General features: G+C 44.3%; 1 protein-coding gene across 1 annotated transcript in view; it reads left to right on the forward strand.

Moving 5' to 3' along the window:
• The window catches only part of CNTN2 (contactin 2), a 75,834-nt gene that overhangs the window by 33,340 nt on the left and 25,122 nt on the right, over nt 1-17,372 (forward strand). The window contains exons 3-9 of the mRNA XM_063142287.1: nt 5,221-5,365; nt 6,871-7,046; nt 8,765-8,860; nt 10,178-10,387; nt 14,977-15,076; nt 15,965-16,140; nt 17,161-17,297. Of these exons, the coding sequence (XP_062998357.1) occupies nt 5,221-5,365; nt 6,871-7,046; nt 8,765-8,860; nt 10,178-10,387; nt 14,977-15,076; nt 15,965-16,140; nt 17,161-17,297 (1,040 nt within the window). The remainder of the gene's footprint in view (nt 1-5,220; nt 5,366-6,870; nt 7,047-8,764; nt 8,861-10,177; nt 10,388-14,976; nt 15,077-15,964; nt 16,141-17,160; nt 17,298-17,372) is intronic.

Consider the following 17,372-nt stretch of genomic DNA (forward strand, 5'->3'; position numbering starts at 1 on the left):
CATCAAGGACAAAGCCATTTCCAGCTGAGACAGGATCAACATCCTTCTTTCCAGGCTTAAGAGGGAGCAAAGGGTCCTCTCATTCTTTTAATTAATCCAGCGATATTTTATTATCAGCCCAAGTGGTGGATGGATGTGTGGATGTTGCCAAAATACAAAAAGGACAGAAGAACACCAAAGTTATTGATATGCACAAGGCACTTTATTGCAATAAGTACAGATTTATTCTACACCGTCAACCTACTCTTTTTCTTTGAGACATGCACTTTGGGCTAAACTTGACAGCTCTACATGTTTAAATGTGAAGCTGCCCTGATGGCATAGGAAGACTGGGATGAGGATGGGTCCAATTTTAATAGCACAAAAGGGAGTGTGGGTAGGAAGTGCAAGACTATTCCTCCTCCTGCGCCACACCTCAACACAGCCCCTCTCCCTAAGCGTGTTTCTCACTGCTGCTGAAGTCTCTTCTAGTATTGAAACTCAGGGACTGTCTGAATGCTCTGGAAGCTCCAAGGTGGCTCTGCGGTGGCACTGTGTCAATTACACGACACAGCAGCCACCTCAAAGGCATTGCAGGGCTTTCCAGAGAAGCCCTGCTTTTCAAAAGCTTACCCTGACTTTTCGGGATGGCGTGAGATAGACATGGCCCTTCGGCCGTCTAACCTTCCTCCATCCTCGATGCGGTAGCACGGGTGGGCAGGTGGCAACCCCTGATTGGTTGCCGTCTGCCCGGGCAGGGGGTAGGCCCAGCTGCTGGAAACCCCACGCTTTTGCTGCAGCATTGGGATTAGCCGGCACTACCCCAAAGCAGGAAAAGTGTGAGGTTTTGTTTATCGTGGTGGCAACCAGTCACCGTATAGGCAGCCCCTCAGTTGAGGAGAACAGTATTTGTGAAGAGATGAGCTGTGGGAAAGGGGAGTTTGCTCAAGGACTAGATTCCATTTTGGGGAAGCTTTTGGTGACCACATTCCAGTGAGGGACAGAGGTGAAGGCAAAAAGAGCATGGCCAGAGGCAAAGGGGTGAGGCCAAAATACAAAAATACAAGAATATTGTAGCATAAAGCTCTTACTGCCAGTAACTAGGCAGTGTTTCAGAATAGGGAAAAACAGCACAAAAGACAGGGAACCCCCAAATGTTTGGGTCGTTGGGGAAAGGGGGTGGAGCCAAGGTGAAGGGGGCTTGGTCATCTGGAGAACCCTGAAGGGCCAGATTTGCCCCCCAGGCATGAGGTTCTAAACGCCCAGAGCAGCCGTCCCACAAAGTCATTGCCCCCCCCCACCCCCATGCACAACTTTTCCTGTGAGTTTTATTTGTAAAATGAAGCTTCACCTCCTAGAATGGATTTTGCAAGTGATATTGGGATAGTTGAGTTTAGGGTAAGAAAGTTTGTAGAAATGAAATTCATTTCAAAGACTTTATGCTCAGCTTTTTGATGCATTTACTTCCCCAGGCTCAATATGTCAGACCTCACCAAGTCTTTTAGCCTAATAAGATTCCTCTGTGATGTTAACGTTAGGGTCACTGTTTCATCCTGACACAGCAGTAACTTTGCGAAGCCCAAGCCAGTAGGGGGAAGTCCTTTCTTCCAAAAGCCAGGAAGGGATGGGCCTTGTGTTTTGAAACAGAAGATATATGACCTAGTGCGTTTCAGTCACTGCTGGCTGCACATCAGTAAGAAATTGGCTTAGCTCTCGCTGTATGTGGTGGCTACGATCTCTAATTGGCTAATGTCCAGGCAGCTGCTTAAACGAGGCTTGGGGCATTAGTGTGCCCCCCTTTCTTGTGTAGAAACTAAAGGGCAGCAGCCCAAACATGAAACAAGATCTCTACAAGTCAAGGTGCTGGTGAACATGAGAGTGTTTCTCCTGCTGGTCTTTCCCCCCAGTTGGAAGTCACACTTGTATATATAAAAATATATGCTTTTAAAAGCAGTTTCTGTCCTACTGTATCATGCAAGGAAGGAAGGAAATGTGGGAGAATACAGACAACTGGTGGGATGTTTTTTATTATTTAAGGAATTGATTCCCAATCTTTCCCCCTCCCAAAAAGGGCTCGCTCAGAGCAGCTTACAAAATATACAAAGGATAAAAACAGTAACCAATCATTAAAACACATTCACAACAAGCCAATAGCAGCAGCAACGGCAGAAACACCAAGAGCCAAAGATAACTGTCAATAAATAGAACGAAGCATCTGGAGAGCCAAATGCTTGTTTAAAGGGAAATGTCTTCAGTTGCCAGCCGAACACAGCTAAAGGGGAAGATGACCTCAGCGGCAATCCTATGCACACGTTCTACTGAGTAGGGCTGTGCGTACAAACAAGACCTGAGGCTGTCAAAGTCCTCCAAGTTCCATCTGAGAACTCGTGTCCATATCAGATTACGATCTTTGCTTTTGTTTTATTTGCATGAAAACCCGTGTGTATTTTCCTGCATATTTTTCCAGGCGTATGCATCAATTGTGCAGATTTTTGAAATATACTCATTCTTCTCCCATTGACTGAAGCGTGCCTGTGCATATATAGTTTTTCAAAAGCACACATATTTTCATGCAGTTGGAACACACTTTTGGGAGGTCCACGAATTGAATTGTAAGTTTGAAAGTATATGGGCTTTGACCGCAAATTGTGTTTGAGTCGTTGTTCCGTCCGAAAGGTATGAACTGGATAAAACCTGATCAAAAATTAACTGAAACGAATTTCTCATACATCCCTACTCTTGAGTAGACATGCACAGGATTACCCTCTATGTTGTTTTTATTTAAATTAATATACTGCCCAAGTGGCAGATGCTGGGCTAGTTTCCAATTATGCAATCCCTCAAATGATGATGAAATAATCTCTTGGGGCAAGCAGTCACAAAGAAAGCCCCCTCGTGGGTTGTCACCACCATGCTTCTGGAGGCAACGCCAAGTGCTGGAGGGTTGCAACAACTGATCTTAAGGGATAGGCAGGTTATCATGGGCAGAAACAGTCCTTCTAATAGTCAGGTCCCAATCCACTTAGAGCTTTAAGGTAGGGTGACCATATGAAAAGGAGAACAGGGCTCCTGTATCTTTAACAGTTGCACAGAAAAGGGAATTTCAGCAGGTGTCATTTGTATATATGGGGAACCTGGTGAAATCCCCTCTTCATCCCAACAGTTAAAGCTGCAGGAGCTATACTAGAGTGACCAGATTTAAAAGAGGGCAAGGCTCCTGCAGCTTTAACTGTTGTGATGAAGAGGGAATTTCACCAGGTTCTCCATATATACAAATGACACCTGCTGAAATTCACATTTCAATACAACTGTTAAAGATACAGGACAGGAGCCCTGTTTAAAGGTAGTAAGCAACACCTTGAATTACACTTGGCGTAGATCTGGCCACCTGTGCAGCTGATACAATAAAGGGGGTCCCAATGTCCCAAACTTTGCCCCTGTCAAAATTCTAGCAGCAGCAGGAGCCTCCTGCACTAGTTTAAATTCACAAATGATTTCCACAGGCAGCCCTACATAGAGTGTTTTATAGTAGTCCATTAAGATGTAACAAATGCATGTGGGTGTACACCTAGGTCTGACTGTACCAGGAATAGATGCAGCTGGCTCATCAGCCAAAGCTGGGCAAAAGCACTCCTATTAATTCACTTCCACTCAAGATCGTCCTTCCAACCGACTTGGTAGGGATGAGGGTGGGAATTTGTTTCAACAGGTAGAACTGTCTGTCTCAGAGAAGTGGTGACACCGGAGGGACAAAAGCACTCTGTTTCCAACCTACTGTTTCTTATGTTGCATCTTTGCTGATGATTGGGAGCCGGGCAGGCCTGAAATGTATTCTGATTTGAGGACCCCCAAAGCTCATGACATAGCAATATTGCTTCCATAATCTTACACTTTTCATTGAAACCCAGCATTCAAATGCCAGTAAATCTGAAAAAAGTTAACTCAGATGAAGACAAATGTAATATAAAAAGAAAGTTCACAGCCTGCCCCTCTGTTGTGAGCAATCTTGGCTTCCTTCTGGCTTTGTAACTAGAATTACAGATGTGCATAACAATAAATCTAATGCTATCTTGGTCTTAGTTAAAAAAATTATGGGATAATTATTGTTAATAATAATGTTAAACAATGCATTACAATCCTATTCGTCTACTAAAAGTACACAGAATGGTGTAATAATAATAATAATAATAATAATAATAATAATAATAATAATAATAATCTGATCAAATCAAAATGCAAGTACAACAAACAATTCCTTTCTTTTCTCTGTAAAAGAAGGCACCTGGTCACTGTAGACTGGGCAGTAGAGTGGGAGATGCAGCCATTGCAACTTGTCTTAGCAAATTTAAAAGTAGAAGGCCTTCATGTTTGGGTCGGGAGCTGACAGCTCTAAGGCCTTCATCTGGCCAGCATGAGTATTCTTAGTAACTCAGAAGGTCACTACGAGGCTGCTATAATTCCATGATAATTCAGTAGAAGATAGCTCCTGGGTCAGGCTGGGTTCACATGAAATGCTAATCTGTCATGGGTAGTGTCTAGGTAGTGTCAACCCATGAAGGGTTAGCATATCATGAGGGGTTGTTTTCCCCACCCACAATGGGTGTGGTACCCATCATTGGCTCTGCAGAGTGGTTACAGGCCCTGAGGTGGCAAGCTCCCCGTGGAAAAAATGCAACCGACCATAGAGACGGCTACCTAGAGCAGCCAGAAATGCTGCCAACGCTCCAACCTGCTTGGCAGATCTCTATAGTTGAGCTCAACTAGCAACAGCTGCCGCGAGCCCATTCCCACTGCGATGGCCACTGGGATGTGCAATTGCCATGGAAGGATGACACCAAAGGGAGCATGGTTAGCCGGGATGGTGGTAAGTGAACCATGCTGCCCCACAAAGCTCAGCACTTGTGTGAGGGGAGGGCTTGTCATGGTTTCCATACCCCTCCCTGCAGCATGGCTCACCTTCCCCCTGGGATTGTCTGAACACACCCATAGTCTCAAAGGACAGGAGGAGATACAAAGTAGGTAAAGGCCTATGTGTGGAAATACAAAATAGGTAAAGCCATCAACATTGGCATGCAGCTGCACAAGGTTTTGAGCTTCACAGCGCCTCCTTCTGTTTAGTGAAGAGTACTGATGGCTGAAAAATGCCGGTCAGCCATCATGTTAATGGCACGCCTGCTGCCACTGCTGCTGTGTACTCAACTGAAGTCTGAGCATTTCAGGTTTCTTTCATTTCTCATGCAGTGTGGTGGCCAGCAGAAAGTACTGTAAGGAACTATGGGCCAGTCTTTGAAGAACAACCACGCAACACCCTCTTTCCCGAAGGATCAACAGAAGAGCAAATATTGTTGACTTGCCAAGCACGAGCCAGCCCTCCAGCTACCTACAGGTGAGTTCATTTGCTTCTAGTAGTGGGAAATCTTTGGCTGCGATCCACACAAGTGTGTGACATCTGTTGTTTGATTGAATTAACACACATCCTGTCTTGCACTGCCAAATACAGGGTGAAAGGCACAAATTTTATATCCCATTGAGTTAAACACATTTGGAAACACATGCTTAGCTCTTTCCTGTTGCCATCAATGGGATTTTAAATGGGTTTAATGCATGAACTGTGTAATCCTTCTATCTACTCAGAAGTATGTTCCGTAGAGTTCAATAGGGCTTTTTTCCAAGAAAGTGTGTGTGGAGTTGCAGCCTAAGTGTGCTGGATCAGACCCTCTGTTTTAAATTATCCAGAGCTCAAAAATCAGGTTGCTGGGTTCTGACTTTAAAATTCCAGATTTAACCATCCAGATACATCATCCAAGGAATCCAAATTCTGTGTCCAGAAAATGCAAATTCCATATGGGAAAACTTGTGTTCAAAATGTGTATAAAAAGGTAAAACATTGAGTTGGATGCAGATTTAGTCATACTTAGAGAACAACCATCAATATTAAGTTAGTCATGACTAATTTACATCCCATTGATTTCAGTGGCTCTATTCTAAGTATGATTAAATCTGGATCCAACCCAAAATCTATATCCTGCCTTTCAATATTAAATTATTGTACATAATAATAAACCATTTTTACAAATCCATTTGATTGATTGCTCAGTTTTAAATGTTTTTCTCCTCCTGAACATGGACATATAATGTCATAGAATTGGTGTGCCTTGGAAACAAATTGTGTGAAATACAAGCACCTGTTTGCATGGCCATGGGTATTAGGATGTAGGCATGCTTGCATAAACAGGGCCAGAAGAGCACACAATGGTATTAGCAGGGCAAACCCAAAGCAATGTCCAGGGGTCAACTACTGGGGTAGCAGCCTTTCTGTATGACCACCAGTATCAAGAAGTATGAGAGCAAGGTTAGAAGGGAAAGCAGGCATTAATTTCAAAGAGAATGGAGGGTGAGGAACAGCACCAGTTTCCTAGACACATAAATAGGAAGCAAGGAGCAAACTGGGAGAACATAATTTGGAAGACTTGATCTAGGGAGCAGGAAGCTCTGCAGAGCAAAGTTTTGAAGATCCTAGTTGTACAATTTATATCAGCAACAAACAATCCTAGTGCTGGATGTTGATACACTTTCTGGTGTAGTAAAATACAACCTAAGGGGCCTGGTCTTTTTACAATAATTCTTAAAATCTCTTATCTCTTAGAATAATCCTTGAGATTAGGATCTACTTTAGCATTAGGTTCAGTGCAGTCATTACTTTTTTCTGGGCTGGTTTTGTAGCTACTAAGACAGTATTCACCATTCAGCCACAATCCTACAATAGGCCCCATTGAGAGTTTGTGTGCCTCCTAAATGCCAATGTGTGTTAGTATTCAGGGCAATGTTAATGTGCAGCTGTGATTACTCTGGACTGTTCTCCACACCACCCGAACCCCATTGTCTTGGCAGGTGGAAAATGAATGGCACCGAGATCAAAATAGAGCCAGAATCCCGTCATAGGTTGAATGGGGGCAACCTGGTGATAAGCAACCCAAAGAAAGCCAAAGATGCCGGATCCTACCAGTGTGTGGCATCCAACTCCGTGGGCACAGTAGTCAGCAGAGAAGCTTCTGTTCACTTTGGCTGTAAGTTACTGTTTAGTCTTGGGTCGACTTTCTGAAGTTAATTCAGTGCAGGACGCACAGCAAAACACAGGAGCTATGTCAAGTGTTGCACTACTTGTGTCTAAGGATGTTGGAGACATTTGAGGCAGACTAAAACGAATTCACATTTCTAAGAAACTGACCTGCAGAATCTGCTGCAGACCGGCCTCCCCAGGCACGTGCAGAGTCCTTGGACTTCCGGATTTATTTATTTTACTTTATTGAAATTTGTGCATATTCATATGCAGGAAAATACGCACTTTTCATCTGAGACATATGCCATGCTGGAAAATATACATGGGGAAAAGTCGAATTAAATGGGCGACAATACGCAAAATGTTATGTACTAATATAAATTATTTAAATTTTTGAGAGCTTCCTTATGGAATCATTTGCATATTTTTCTGCATGATGGGGGGAATCAAATCTCTCTGTGAATGGACTCGTGTTCGAATGGCACCTCTCAATCCTCAAAATGCACGCAGCACGGATATCACAAAATTCAGACATCCCTACCCCTAGTCAGCAGCACAGCACAAATGGCCTGGCTAGAAATCAACACAGCCAGGGCAGAAGTGAGGCACATGGACACCAGGGACATGATGTATGTTCTTCAAGGACAGGCTGAGCGGAGGGAGTGGGTAATAAGAGGAGGGTAAAGACTTGAGAGAGCCTAGTAGCAATGGCTGAAGAGTCTCGAGGGGCCTTTCTATTTGCTCAGAGGGCCCCCAGTTTGGTGGAGGTCAAAAAGGGGAAAACACCATTGAGGATGTGAATCCTTACCACTGCACAGCAGGAATGACCAGGCAGGGCTTGAGGTGCCTGGATAGTGGCTCTAAGCTGAGTTAATGAATGCCCTCTGGAGGCAAGAGTTTTTTAACCTCAGCCTTCCGACATGAGGATGACAAGTAAACCCTTTTTGGTGGTGGACCGGCTCGGTAGAATTTGTGACTTGCAGTGGTTTTCCCGACTGACTTCCTATGGGCTTTTAGAAGGCTAGCAAAAAGCATTCTCAAACTGTGCTGGGGTTTTGAGTCTCACTAAGTTATTTCATCTCCTGTTTAAGGCTTTGCTGCTGCTTTGGTATTTTATTGTTTGACGGCAGCGTCTTTGTATGCTTTAACCTTGTTTTTATTGATTTTCTTTTTCAATCATTAGCCATCTTGAGGGGCCACTTAGGACCTGAATGAAAGGATATACATTTGTGGGGGGAAATAAATAGATAAAAATATGATTATAGAGGGATAGTATTGACTTATGTAGTTCATTTACAGCAGGCTCTCTGAGGAGTACTCTGGATACCATCTGCTCTAACTCTCTCAGTTTAATTTCCTTTTCATACTTTTGGAGCATGATTACCTGTAACTAGCATTATTTCTCCTGTAGTCGAGAGAGATCTAATTTGTAGGAAGTGTTGGCCTTCATAGTTTATGTCTGATTGCCTCCATTCAGTGGAGAAAGGTGGCTCCAATTTGGGTGGGGCTGTAATTCCATTCTGGGGTTCAGTCAGAACCAGCCAGAACGCTAAAGGAGCTATCCAGGGCACTGAGCCTTTTGGAGGGGCTAGGGCTCAGCACCTTGGATAGCTCCTTTAGAGTTCTGGCTGGTTCTGACTGGAACTCAGAATGGATTCATAGCTCCACCGAAATTGGAGCCACCAGCCTCCACTGGCTGCATTCATTTCATTCTTTTGCATTTAGTTTTGCAGGAATTTTCTACAGAAGAGCGAGACCCAGTGAGGACTACAGAGGGCTGGGGGGTGATGTTTTCTTGCCACCCACCCGCACATTACCCAGGTGAGCCAATGGCAACATATTCAAAATGAGTCCTCCGTTTAGGGGTAGGAAATACTCGTATTTTGGGAGTAATCTGCCAGCTAGGGCTTGGTCTGAATGCTTTTGTTCAATAATTTGGATAAAGCAGTTCAATTCCTGTAATAAGTCACTAATTTTTCATTTGTTGTTCATGGCACAAAATTCTGGAAACAAGTCTATGTTCCATCTACAAGAGAATGATGAAGTAAGATGCTTCGTATAGCAGAAATGGATAGACAAATAGACTTTCTCTGGAGGAGGAAAGGAATACATTCTCATGTTTCACTGTTGGATAAAATAATATACTGGACTCTACATTGTGATTGTGTTATTTTAGATACAACATTACAAAAAGGTCTCTATTGAGTTGAAATAGAATTTGAAAGAAAGAAAGAACAAAAAAGCATTTTAGTTTTATTCCCTTTTTGCCTAAAAATAATTTGTGCCTGATCCCTATGGTTGCAGTGATAACCTTGGAAATGTATACCAACTCTAAAGAGAAATTTCCATGCTTTCTGGTATGTTCAGGCAGCTGAGATGAGAAGGGTTCTGACAAGCGTGAATTGTTTTGTTCATCTCAAGCAAAGTGCCTGTGATCTTTGATTCTGTGGCCACGAATCCTAGAATTCTCCCATGAAATTCAGAAATGGGCTCTCTTAAGCACTGCTATAGATTGCATGTCAGAAGCTGATTATTTCAGTATGTGTAGAAATTGCAGTTCTCAATGTTCTGTAGCTAAGCAAATCTGTATTTGAATATTTTACTAGTGGAGGTTTGTTTCATCTCTATTTTCCACCTTGCAGGTTTTGATTACCAGGGGACTGCATTGCATGTAAAGAGGTAGCACTAAATGAGAACAGCGTCTCTTGGGGAACAAAGAAAGGGATTTCTAATACTGAAAACATTGAGAGCATCTTGCTGAGAGTCACGAGGCTTGTTAAACTTTAGCCCCTAAGCTGTGATATGAGAAGCTGGAGATAACGTGCCAAGTATCAAATGAAAAAGCTAGTAGCAGATCCAAAGTTCTCATCTAGTATTTTGGGGGGCATTGGGTTCAGCTCTGTATAAATGAATATTGTGGGAGAAATGTGCATCCCCTTTAGAATAACAACAAATATGTTCATTTTGTCCCTTTGTTTGTAAGGCAGTGGTGTACACCAGGCTATTGGTACAGAATGAATGAATAGCTACTGGACAGTTGTGTCTCGGTCTGGGAAATAGCCTGCTGAGGTCAACCTTCTAGCGTGACTATGGTGCAGAAAAGCCCGTGTTTCACCCTCTCTCTCCGTTTGCACACAGGACTTGCATACCGCTGGTTTGTGAATGACTTCCCCAACTTCATCCCAGCAGACGGAAGGCGCTTCATCTCCCAGACCACCGGAAACCTTTACATTGCTAAGACAGAGGCGTCTGATCTTGGCAACTACTCCTGCTTTGCCACCGGCCACATTGACTCTATTAAAAAGAGCGTTTTTAGCACGTTTTCACAGCTCAATCTTGTCAGAGAAGGTCAGTGCGTTAGGGATACAGAACAACTGGGCACTCGCTGAACAGCTAGCTCAGGGTGAGCATATCTCTGAAGCAGGCCTATGGGACTTGTGACTCACCAAGCCAAACATAGCTTGCCAGCCATGTATGGTGAGCCATGAGGGCCTCAATAAACCTACCTGGGAGTGCAAAAATAGGAAGGTTGTTGAACCCTTGCAGGCCATCATACATGGTCAGTGAGCTACATTTGGCTTGGTGGGGCATGTTGTGTCACCTACCCACAAAGTTTTCATTATATAATGTAATGGCTCTAATGGCTCAGATGCTGTAACATAAAATCATTGGGCGAATAATTGCAGCAAGGAAGTGTAGAACCCACTGGTATCAAGCTGCATAATTACTGCCCAGTTTCTTTACAATGCATTAATATATTCAATGGATCTCTCTTCAACATCCCCATGCCTATCTGCTTTTAGTTTCTAAAATATAAAAAACCGTGAAGGCAAAAGCTTTTATTTTATTACTTAAAAACAACACACCTTTAGAAATCTCTTATAAAGCATACAATACAGCCACGTCATTGGCCCAGAGTGGAGCTGGGATTGAATAAATTCAATGCTGAAAAAGAAAGAGTATTATAAACCAAGGCTCCATTCCTAATCTGTAGAAATGGAGAAGGAGGAGGATTCCCAATAAGCAGCAGGAGGCGGAATGACTGAGAGGGCTCAGTAGAATCTTCCATTTGTCATGCGATATTTCCTCTTACATCCAAATTGAACATGACAGGGTAGCCACATTTGTTTATTGGTGTGTTTGCCCCATTCACATATAAATCGGGAGTTTGGAACTCTATTTTTTTTCATTAAATGAAGGGAACAGAACCATTTCCCCTTTCTTGCCTTCCCTGTGCTCCATGGCGTGAATCACAGCCCAGCTCTGATATGGGAAATGAGCCAGGCTGAGAAAAAGAGTGCTTCAAGCAATGGACCACAGCAAGGTAAAGAGGGTGGGTGGGTGGTTTCACTTCCCTCATCAGCACGCCTAATTTCATGGTGGGGAGGAAGACATTCTCTATCCCCTACTTTATATGTGAACAGGGCTGACAAGGTGAACAAAATAACCTAGTTTGGACTTCAGTTAATGAGCTTTTGATAGAGATTAGGGCTGTGCATGGACCCCCCGAACCGCTTCATGGCCCGATCCGGAACTTTCAGATCAGGCCCAAACCGCTTTGGGTCGATCCGACCTATCCCCGCTCTGCTCCACGGAGCAAGATCCGGAGGGACGGATCGAGATTTTGCCCCCCTTCCCTACTTACTTGCCTCTGCGGCGGGCAGCGGAGGCAGGTAAGTGGGGAAGGGGGGACAAAATGGGGGGTGAATAAGCCCCCTCCCCCCTGCGCCCTTACCTGGCTCTGCTGCCATCACCGTACGGACTGCAGCGGTGGAGCCAGGTAAGCCCCCCTCCCCCCACTTACTTGCCTCTGGCACTGGCTTCAATTGAGGCTTGGGCCATATGCCGTCACCATACGGACCACGATGGACACAGGTAAGCCCCCCCCTGCCCCCTTACCTGGCTCCGCCACCGTCACCGCAGAGATTGTGGCAGCGGTGCCAGGTGAGCCCCCCTCCTCCCCCACTTACCTGCGTTCAGAGCTCCGGATGGAGGCAAACCGCTTCACCTTGATCTGCAGCTGCCCTGACCCGATTTGGATCCACCTTTGGTGGAGGCGGATCGGGTCGCTCCGCTCCGGATTCGCAATCCGAATCGGAGCGGAGCACAGCCCTAATAGAGATCCTTTTATAGCTATCAGAAAGAGGAGGGGACACAAGAGTTTCTTTCATGTCATTTCCATCACATGCAAACGCTTGTGGTCCTCACTAGCTGTTCTGCTTTTAGGAGCCTAGGAAGCCGCCTCATACAGAGTCAGGCCATTGCAAAGCATGGGCTACACCACTGAGCTGTGACCCTTCATAGTCATAAAATACTTATAATGATGTGCATTTTAGCCTTTTTTTATTTTCACAATAAACTTAGCTTGGTCTTGCCATTTGATAGGAATTAAAAGCTAAGAAATGAGTGATTTGATGAAGAGCAGCCTCTTACTTTGTGGCTGAACACGATTCCCCCCCCCTTTTTTTTTAATTGTGAAATTACAACAAAAGAGAGAGAGAAAGCTGGAATTTTAAACAAAATAAGCAGAACAGAGGCAAATAATCTATGGAGCAGACCCACACTACCTTTCAGAGTCAGCAGTGGTGTAGTGGAGCCAGGGCTCACAGGGCTGAGCACAAATGGTGTGAAGACATGGGATGCTAAGCCTGGTCAGTGTCTGGGAGGGTGACTACCTGGGAACTGCATGTACATTTGATTCCTACAATGAGCAGGGGGTTGGACTCGATGGCCTTGTAGGCCCCTTCCAACTCTACTATTCTATGAAGTGATGGGACTTTTTGATGAGCAGGAACAATGTGGGTGGAACATCTTCCACTCACACTGTCCCATCAAGCTTCCCCAGTACAGGCTACTGGCTCCAATATCAGTGGGGCAATGAAGCTGCTTCAGGTTTCAGCCAGAACCAGTCAGAATGCTAAAGAAGCTATCCACCTTGGTCCTGACTGAAACCAGGAGCGGCTTCAATGCCCCACTGACATCGGAGCCACCAGCTTCCACTGGGTTTCCCTGTTCCCTTTGAACTTAGCTGCAATCCTCACAGTAGCTGGTGTGAAAATGCAGGTTCCCAGCAACAATATATTGTGAGCAATTCCTGCAAGATCTTTTGGAGTGACTTGGTCAGGAATGGGCCATTAAGACACATTACAAAAGACCCACAGAAGACATATATAATACAGAGAAAAAGAGAGTGAGCAATACAGCTGCCTGCATTTTTGTACCCTCTTTGAGGGCGTGGCTATAGGGACTGTCATGATGAGTGCCTGCACTTCTAAATTCACAACTGTGTGTCAGAATCCACTATATGGTCCCTGCTTTTACAAATAATAATTTGCATTTATGTAGCACTTGAGGGTGTTCAAAGCACCTCACATTCTCTTAGCAATCCCACCAAAACCCTATAAGATAGGTCAGTATTCTTATTCTTTCTAGTAGATGGGGATGGGGCTGAGGTTGTGAAAAAGTGGCTTGCCTAAAATCATCCGGGAAGAAGAGCCATAGCTCAGGGGATAGAACAGACGCTTTGCATGCAAAAGTTCCCAGTTTAATCTCCAGGTAAGGCTTAGGAACTCCCCTATCTGAAACCCTGTAAAGCTGCTGCCAATTAGTGTAGACCTGAGGCATGAGAACCTTTGGCAATTGGAGAACCTTTGGCAATTGGAGAAACCATTATGATATGGCTGGCATAGGAGGCATGGCAAAGGACAAGTAACCTGCCCCAAAGACTGACTATAAGTCAACGATGATACCTGAGCCCCATCACACTAAACCACTCCTTTGAAGACAGTTTTTAGCAGAAACAGAATCCTATTTCGCAGCAACTCCAACTGCCAGTAAGAGAATGGGTTATTTTTTTAAAAAAAAAAATGTGGGAGGTCTGGGACACCTTGCCAGATGCCAAGAAAGATGTGTTTGGGTGAACACAGGTACCGCAATGTCTACCCCTGGTATAGACAACATTGAGCTAAATGGACCCATGATCTGACTCTGTCTAAGGCAGCGTTCTATGTCCCTAATTAGCTCCAGGGCTGGTTCTACCATTAGGCACAGTCAAGTGGCCACCTCAGGTGTTAGATGCAGAGCTGTGTGTGCCATGTCATTTCCATGCACCTACTAAGCAAGCCTGTTGCCCTCAGGTATGGGAGAGGATGCTGTCCCGTAGCGGGTGTTGAAGTAAATTTCAGCCGCCACTCTGATCCACTTCTGTTCACAGAATGGGAGGGGAGAAGCAAAATGTGGGCTGACCCTGCCTAATTCTAGCAAAGGTGAACTAAGGTTTCCCGATGTATCAGAGCAGTGTAAGATATGACCGTGTGGTAGCAGCAACCGTGAGGTTGCGTTCACGGTGCCGCTTTGCTGCTGCTTTCAGAGAAAACCCCGTAGTTTCACTGCCCTGGGGTGGGGGCAGGAAATCCTCATGGCAGAAGGAAGTGTGGGCTTTCTGGCAGCCATTTGGCATGTCGGACCTGCCCCCTACCCTCTGTCTGGCTTCCAATGACCTTTCAGCAGTCGGCATCCGTCCAGGGAAATCCTCAGCTCGACACTGAAGCAAGGTCACATGGTGGAAGGACCATGGTGGCCTCACTTCAGGGGAAAAATTTGTGTTGAGTCCCTGACTTTTTAAATGCAGAGCTTTGGGGGAAAGCCCCGTGGTGGCTGAGTGTTGCCAGCTGCGTCATGTAACTAACGCAGTGCCACCGCGGGGCAAATAAGCCATATAGACAGCCCTCAAGTTGCTTCAGTCATGTAAAAACTGGCTCTGCAGTGACTGTTAGAAGTAAATGCCTCCCTGCATATAATTCCTTGGGTTTCAAAAGTGGAATTTTTTTTAAGAAGATGAATAATTTTGGTGGCCTGAGCTTTGCAACACGCTGCGTGAGTAACTTCGACACTCTCAAGCCCTGACCCCTTGCAATCTCCTCTCCTCCTTTCCACAGATTCCAGACCATATGCTCCAAGCATTAAAGCCAAGTTTCCTTCTGATACTTATGCTCTGGCTGGGCAGCTGGTGGCCTTGGAGTGTTTTGCCTTTGGGAAGTGAGTAGATGTGTCGGTTGCATTTAGCCTGTTGCTGGTGACCACAGAGAAGTTGCAGGCTGGTGTAATCATGCATTGGGTTAGGTAGTCTCTACTTCCGGGGATCAGGAATGCAGAAGGGGAAGGAAGGAGCGAGCTACCATTTTAAACAACAGAGAACTTCTGTCCGGCAAAGAGTTTGGAAATCTTAGCCCATGGTGTCTGGATGGAATGTGTAATGTTTGAGGAAGCCACATTCACCTTCCATTGTAGAGTGGTTGATTTGCGCTAATGAACTTGACTATCTTTGCTCGTTTTGTAAGCTAGATTTTTAATCGTCTGAATACTACTTACTCTATCTATTTGCCCTGGAATGGGTAACATAATAAATAACAGTGCTTCTGAGTATGTGAGGAGTCCACACAATAACAAGTAACTGCAAGCAGCCTCCATAGTTCCAAGTTGGTAGGAGGATAGAGATTTTTTTTTTTAGTCAGGATGCTATTTATAGGCAGGCAGGCAGGCTTGATTGCCAGCAGGTGCGAAAGCAAGGAAAACCCCGTAGGGGAGTAAAAAATAGCCAAAGGCAAGGGTGGAACCAAGTAATCTTCAACAATAATATTAGTAAAAGTTTTATTAAAGTGCCAGGTGCCTACACGTTTCGAACGCGGTTGCGTTCTTCCTCAGGGCTTTATAACGTTCGTGCAGTTGTCTGCAGAAGCTGACAGTTCGGCAATTAACTAATAAGGTGTATAGGTGAGCTTAGACAGTTTTAAAAATGGAAGATTCTGTTCCAAATGAGCAAAGGAGAAGCGTAGCAGTGCATTGCATTGCACTGCAGTTATGGCTGCTGTTGCATTGCCCTGAAGCCTGCAGGGCTGTTTCACAGATGCCTCTTTTGTCACCTAGCCCTGTCCCTCGAATAAAATGGCGAAAGTTGGATGGTAGCCAAACCTCAGCGTGGATCACAACTGAGCCCCTCCTGCAGCTTAAAGAGGTTGGCTTTGAAGATGAGGGCACTTACGAGTGTGAAGCTGAGAATGCCCAAGGAAAAGATACCTATCGGGGCCGCATCATCATCCAAGGTAAAGCCCCCAGCAGGGTCTTACACAAGTCACAACTTGCCATTTTCTTTATTACGGTGTAATGCCCAGCACTGCTTAGAAGGGGCTGTCAGTAGTCTCCCAACCAGGCAGTCATCGGGTTAAACTCCCAACTGTTTAGCTCCAGATGAATTTTAAGATGTCCAATTGTTATTTTAATGTTACATCGGTTTTATATGTTTTTTAATCAGTTTTATGCATTTTATGGTATTTTTGTATTTAATGTTGTTCCCCACCTCGATTCAGAGGGAGAGGCAGGTAAGCAATAAATAAAATTATTATTATTATTATTATTATTATTATTATTATTATTATTATTATTATTGTGTTCTGAAGCCATTCACTTGCCCATTGAAGGATGTATAGATGTTTCATTCCATATCAGGAACCCAGTTGGACTCTTGTTTCTCTTATTTATTTATTTATTTATTTATTTATTTATTTATTTATTCATTTATTTATTTATTTGTTACATTTATATACTGACCCATAGCTGAAGCACCCTGGGCAGTTTACAAAGATTAAAAATTGAACATTAAAAACAAGTATACAAAATTTAAAAAGCATAAAAACAGACAATATCCAGTTAAAAACACATAGGATAGGTGAAAGCCAAAGGATCCCCAATGAACAAATACAAAATAATCTGCAGGATTTAGGGGTGAGACAAATCTGAGCGAACCACAGTTCAGAGTCAAAGATAGGTGGTACCACAAAGCCAGGTAGGGTTTCGTCCCGTAGCATATATTTGTAATTGTATTTCATGATTTTGAGTCTTGTTTTATGAACCTGCCCAGAGAGCTTTGGCTGTTGGGTGGCATAGACATATAATAAATAAATAACACTTTTTAAAAGCATAGTTTCATCAAGGTTTTGGTAATGAAATGTATCGTGGTGGGGTTGCATATTGTGATAAATCACCACTGCAAGGGAACACCATGGATCTTGAGCTACTTCCTGTGTGAAATGCATGGGTCCCGTTCTTCTTTTGTTCCTTTGTAGCTCAGCCAGAATGGCTGAAGGTCATCACAGACAGAGAGGCTGACATCGGATCAGACCTCCACTGGAGCTGCGCTGCAGCTGGCAAGCCGAGGCCTACAATTCGATGGCTGCGGAACGGACGACCATTAACTTCCCAGGTATCTCATCTGTCATTGACAAGCGACAATTATAACTGTACCTTTGTCTTGACCAGCTAAAGACTATGGTAAGCT

Source organism: Elgaria multicarinata, chromosome 1 (assembly GCF_023053635.1).
Source record: "Elgaria multicarinata webbii isolate HBS135686 ecotype San Diego chromosome 1, rElgMul1.1.pri, whole genome shotgun sequence".
NCBI lineage: Eukaryota > Metazoa > Chordata > Lepidosauria > Squamata > Anguidae > Elgaria > Elgaria multicarinata.